Source organism: Pinus tabuliformis, chromosome J (genome assembly GCF_031772625.1).
Source record: "Pinus tabuliformis cultivar Carrire ecotype Pingquan chromosome J, CPIR1, whole genome shotgun sequence".
Lineage (NCBI taxonomy): Eukaryota > Viridiplantae > Streptophyta > Pinopsida > Pinales > Pinaceae > Pinus > Pinus tabuliformis.
Window position 1 is genome coordinate 1,238,433,601 of NC_142295.1, and position 5,638 is coordinate 1,238,439,238.

The window sequence follows — 5,638 nt, forward strand, 5'->3', positions numbered from 1 at the left end:
AACAAGGTCCACTACTCAGATTCTAAACTCACATTCTAGAATTATCATTTGTATTAGACTTATCATTTGTATTGGGTTTCATATGGTAAATTTTGTACTCAGTGCATCAATGAATGATGTGCATTTAGCTTCACTTCTTTCATTTCAATTCAATTGGTTTAATATTAAATTTAAACTTAAAATAAAACCTTTTATAATAAAAAAGTACAATATAATAATCATTTGGTGTTATCTTCAATGGTTAGGTAGAACTAATACTATAAAACTACAATATATTAATCAATTAGTGTTATCTTCAATGTTTAGCTGGAACTAATATTATTGGATGTTATTTTGTGAACTCTTTTTGTAATTATTTTAATTTAAACCTAAAACCCCTGAAGATTGAATCTTATTAAAAAAAAGAAAACATATATATATATAATAATAATCAAGAAAAAAACACATTTAATCTTTATTAAATTAATGGCTGGAGCCATCTAACCACATGACATGTATAAATAAAACTCACCTAACACTTTAAAAATGTTGAAAGCCAGGATGTTTTTTTCCAAATTTAAATAAAACCACAAATATTTGGAAAATTGAAAACATCTTTAACCAATTAATAACCATTAAACGAATTAATAACAGTTTCGAGTTGCCTCCTACTCAAAAGCAAAGCATTACGATGTCGAGCATTTTCAACAGCTTAATATTTAATAATATTAAAGGTCAGAAGTTGCAGATTGCTTCCGCTTCAACTCAAACATCTGAAATCTGGACCCTCTTTCATCTCTTCAATATTTAATAATATTAATGGTCGAGCATTTTCAACAGTGTAATATTTAATAATATTAAAAGTCAAAAGTTGCAGATTGCTTCATCTTCAAATCAAACATATGAAGTCTGGACCCTCTTTCTTCAATTCAATATTTTTAATAATATTAATAGTCTCAAGATCCACGTTGCCCGAATGGACATAATTACAGCATAGAAAGCGAAATGGAAAGGCTTCCAAACCACTCCACATTTAGTCAACACTACAATTACTTTTCCAAAATCACAATACGCGTCAGAACGCAAGAGCGATCTGCTTTTTCAACTGAAAATAAGTGCGTTCCACAAGCAAATGCATAAATCGCGGAACTGATGGGTTATCAGCCAAAAAAAATCAAACACGGTAGGTGGTAATGACTGGTTACCAGTGAGAAAGAATCAAAGAGAGTGAGAAGGGATTATCCAAAGTCAAGCATAACAAGATTATTCTCATTATTTGCTTTGAATTTGAAGGCATACATATATATTTTCATATGTGGATTTGTGGGCAACGTTGATCCCTTTGCTGTAATGCTAATCACTATCCTCAAGCCAATGCCTGCCATTGATGAAACTTTTGGCCAGGAATGGATGAGCCTGCGCTGGTGCCAACTCGTGAGCCCATGAAATCCGACGCGCAGCTCGAGCTCCTGGGCCATAACAATTATACAGACCGAAGAACACAGTTCTGCAATTACACAATACAATAATTATTGGCCGCTTACTATTTTTTAATAAATCCACAACTTTGAAAAACATCTTATGATAAAAATTTTACGAACATTTATAAATCCTATGATAAAATTTTTGCGAACTTTTATACACCAACCAGTATAATTTATCAGATGAATTAACTATGAATTAACTAAACAAACCATTAGATATATGAATTAGATTAGGTGTGTATCATGTATGTGAGTTGGTAATCACTGAAAAACGTAAATACTTGTCTAATTCATACGCACCCTTCTTTACTGGTTTGATCCCAGTCGTCCCACCCTGCAATTATGTCGTCGAAGTAGGAATAAGCATAGACAATACGCGAGTACTGTCCCATGGCCCGGCCCAGGTAAAGTGGTCCTGTGCCAGTCACTCTACAGTGCACGAAGATAAAGCCTGTCTGCTCGTTCGGCGTAGTCCGGCCTTGAGCGGCTATGGCGCCAAACACTCGGGCTATGGAATTCAGCTCACATTTCTGCATTTCAGAACTTGGAATTAGAATTACAGATCTATAAATTGGAGTTATCGAATAAGTTTGTTGGGAGGGATCGGAGGGGAAATAGTACGCACGTAATATATAGATCGTCCGTTGCCGAAAATGAAGTCGATGGATCCCTGGACGAAGCATTCCTTGAAAAAATGGCGGCCGGCGTCGTCGCAGAGCGTGTCCTGAGCTCCGTAGAAGCCGCAACCTAGGAAATATGCTTTGTCGCCTGATATGCGGAAGGATACCGCCTGATACCCTTCCACCCCTGGCAGAGGGGCCGGCGCTGAGTTCTGTATGAGTACGGAGACAGAAAATAAGCTGAAAATTATAAATAATTGGAGATTTCCACATGACTGTCAAAAATATTCCAAGAAAAATGTGTAGATGATTTGATCGGTCTAATCAGGAACCAGAAAGTTGGTTGTTGTTATCTAATTTAGTTTCTAGGAATTTTTAAATAAAAATCTAGATATTTTATTTATTTAAAGAATATTCAGATGAGTGAAGTGTCCGCTCAAAACTTAGATAGATCCAATTTTCTTCCCCACTAAAAACTTTTAATAAGCTGAAAATTTTAATGCAAACTGCTGTAAAGTTTGGAAAGAAATTATTTGTGAGTAAGCTGAGTTTAATGTACCCTGAAGCTGATGTTCTTGGCGGTAAAATGGTTGGCCAACACCGTGACAGAGGCCGTGTTGTAAGTGTGAAGCTCCTGCCCGTCTGCGCCCACATCGTTGGCTTTATTGTGCCATTCAATAACTGTGCGTTCCATTCCTGCGCCTTGGAATGTGATATATGGCTTCCCTAGAGGCACAAGCACCTTCTCCCTGAATTAATATACACAACTCAAACACCATCAGTCCTCCCAGGGGATCAAAATTAAGGAATATAAAAACGTTACGCCTTAAGCCATGTAAAATTATTTTAAGAAATGGAGGTAATATTCTGAAAGGGAAGATATCTTTGTTGCAGAAAAGATAATAACCAGTCACCGTCACTTAATCAGTAGCGCCAAGAGTTACTAAACCCTTTAAAAGTGGCACAATTTTGGATTGATTGGTCTGTCACCAGGGATTGGGCATCACATTCTCTGGAAGGGGCAGGTCTTATTTTTGCAAAGACATTAACAGTGAAATATTCCTTTTAAAAGCATTCATGGAAAAAAAGTTGAAATGCTTTAAAAACTATCTTTTTATTGTAGAAACCAAGAGCAGGGACTGATAGTCTCTGCTCAAGTTAGCTGAAACACATTTTATTATTTCTAGTTGATTTTGGTAGGGAAATTCTCAATTTTCAGGTCACATTTTCTAGAAAAGAAAATGCAAGAAAAAAGATAAATCTAAAGCTCACATTGTCCAGCAAGCAAAAGGAAGAAAAAAAATCTAAACCTAATGCTGACATTGTCTAACAATGCAAATTGAAAATAAAAAGATTCTATGACACTTTTTTACATTTAGTATAATTAGATCGTATATTCTGAAATATTTCAGAAATTTTATAGATTTTTAAATTTCTAAAATGTTCCAAAATCTCATAAAATGTTCCAAAATCTCAGAGCTTTTATTTTTTAAATTTCTAAAATATTCTAAAATATTCCAAAATCTGCGTTTAAAATAAGAATATCCCAACTAAATAATTAACTAAGCAAAATGAAGAGCTTATATATTGGATCCAACTTAACAGCTAAACAAGTAGGCAGTTACATGAAAGTTGTAATAGAAAGTAAACTGGAAAAATAGAGGTAGGAGGGTGAGCACCCAGACACTGATACAGATCTGGTAATACTGAGAGAATAGTTACACTACTTACTGATAGAAGCCAGGCCTGATTTGTATTATAACGCGTTCTCTATTCCCATCTGGAATAGAATCAACCGCAGACTGAACACTGCCAAACTGTCCTCCCCCATTTTTGTCAACGACAATGTAACGGGTCCCGATCGGGCCGCGCCACCCGTGCCTTCCCCTGCCAAACCCATTCCTTGTATCGAAATAGTAAGCTTCTGCCAATGCAGGTATTAGCAGAGCGACAACGAGGGGCACGCACAGCTTAAAACCTTCCATCTCCAAGAAAACCAAAACGAAACCCAAATCACGGAGAGAGCAAGAGAGGGAGCTTAACTGTTGCTGGCTTGCGGTACTCAGATGATCGATCCATTAAAAACACTTCGTCGAGGACGACCCTCCTACCATAGTACAAAATTTGCGCTGACAGAGATGGAATCTCTGGACCATATTGTCTGTGTCGAAATTTGCGCCGGGTTCCACTGATGGCCTCGGGCGACTGTCAAATCAGTGCGCACATGCTCATTGTGGCCCATCATTTTAGCATGTTCGTCGGCCATTTACTTTTTCAACCTCTGGACCCAAATTTCTTCGCCTTCATTAATACTGGTATGAAATTAAGGATGTCGGCAAGTTTGTTCATAACAGGTTCAAAACTGAAAACATATGGTTAATTAATAAACGTCACTTTCAGTGATTTAGATTAGGTTATTAAATTACACACTCTATAGTTCTTTTGGGGATTTACGGGGTATGTTTACGAAAATGTAAAGTAAATTTGAAAATAAAGTTTCACGGTCAAATTTATCTAATTTATCTAATATACGTCAAGTAAATATGAGTACAGTTTCACCTATCAAAGAGATTTAGAACAGTTGGTGAAAGAGCGCGCTGTTAAGGCGCTTTGTAAGCAAATCCAACATGGTTTCAGCTAAAAGTTTTTATAATGAAGATTATATTTACTTGGTAATTATTTTTCTCTAAATAATAAATTAGGCTAATAATTTTAGAGTGGAGATTTTTATAGTTATTTATATTGTTAGAGTGGATATTTTCATAGTTATTTATATTGCTAAAATTTCTAGAAGTGATGTCCCTGATTAAGTCTATCTAGTGAACGCTCCATCTATTATCATGGACCTGAAAACTTAAAGATAAATTATAAAATATTTATTTGATTTTAGATTTAAAATAAAATCTAAAATTTGTAAAAGTTTAAGCTTTCTCTAAGTAATGAATAGGTTATAGTAAAATTTTACATTACTTATAAATTACTAAAAAATCATTTTAAAGAAATAAAACTTTTTTCTTAATTTATGTTAGACTTTAAGCTTTTGTGGTAGTTTTTTGGAATAGAATTATTCAGATTATCCACAGTATTATGTTCATTACCTAAGTATCTAAGAAGTAAATAATTTAATTAATATAATTAATTAGTAAATTAGTTTAATTAATTAATTACTTAATTTAATTAATTTATAATTCTTAGTTTTAATAATTTATCTTTTTCTTAAAATGTTTATTTTATTTATTTATTTTAGTTAATTAAATCCTAAATATCTCATTAATAAAGAAGTATTATTTAATTATTTAATTGATTCAATTAATTAACTAATTAATTTAAATTTAATTGATTAATTAATTAATTTAATTTAATTAATTTATAATTTCTGTTTAAATAATTTATTATTAATTTTTTCTTAATACTTTATTAAAGCAATTTTTTTTATTTTTTTGAGGTAAATGTCTATTCTTTTCATGTTATTTGAAATCTAGTTAATTCTAACATGCTATATCTCCAAAATTTAAATATTTCAATTTTTTTTATAAAATGTTAAATCAATTTTTA

The 5,638-nt window shown here is 33.0% G+C and overlaps 1 protein-coding gene across 1 annotated transcript; it reads right to left on the reverse strand.

The window, feature by feature from the left end:
- Positions 1 to 902: 902 nt before the first annotated feature.
- Positions 903 to 4,322, reverse strand: LOC149231654 (putative pectinesterase 68). The gene is made up of 5 exons (XM_089376340.1): positions 3,815 to 4,322; positions 2,643 to 2,832; positions 2,089 to 2,295; positions 1,764 to 1,993; positions 903 to 1,486 (listed from the first exon to the last, which is right to left on the reverse strand). Exons 1-5 carry the CDS (start codon positions 4,066 to 4,068, stop codon positions 1,333 to 1,335), a joined length of 1,035 nt encoding a protein of 344 aa, XP_089232466.1. The 5' UTR covers positions 4,069 to 4,322; the 3' UTR covers positions 903 to 1,332.
- Positions 4,323 to 5,638: the final 1,316 nt, after the last annotated feature.

Coding starts and splice junctions, on each gene's coding strand:
- LOC149231654 (XM_089376340.1), bottom strand. CDS start 4,068: ATGGAAGGTTTTAAGCTGTGCGTGCCCCTCGTTGTCGCTCTGCTAATA. Junction 2,833..3,814: donor ATCAGGCCTGGCTTCTATCA/GTAAGTAGTGTA, acceptor ATATTAATTCAG/GGAGAAGGTGCTTGTGCCTC. Junction 1,994..2,088: donor ACGGACGATCTATATATTAC/GTGCGTACTATT, acceptor TCTGAAATGCAG/AAATGTGAGCTGAATTCCAT.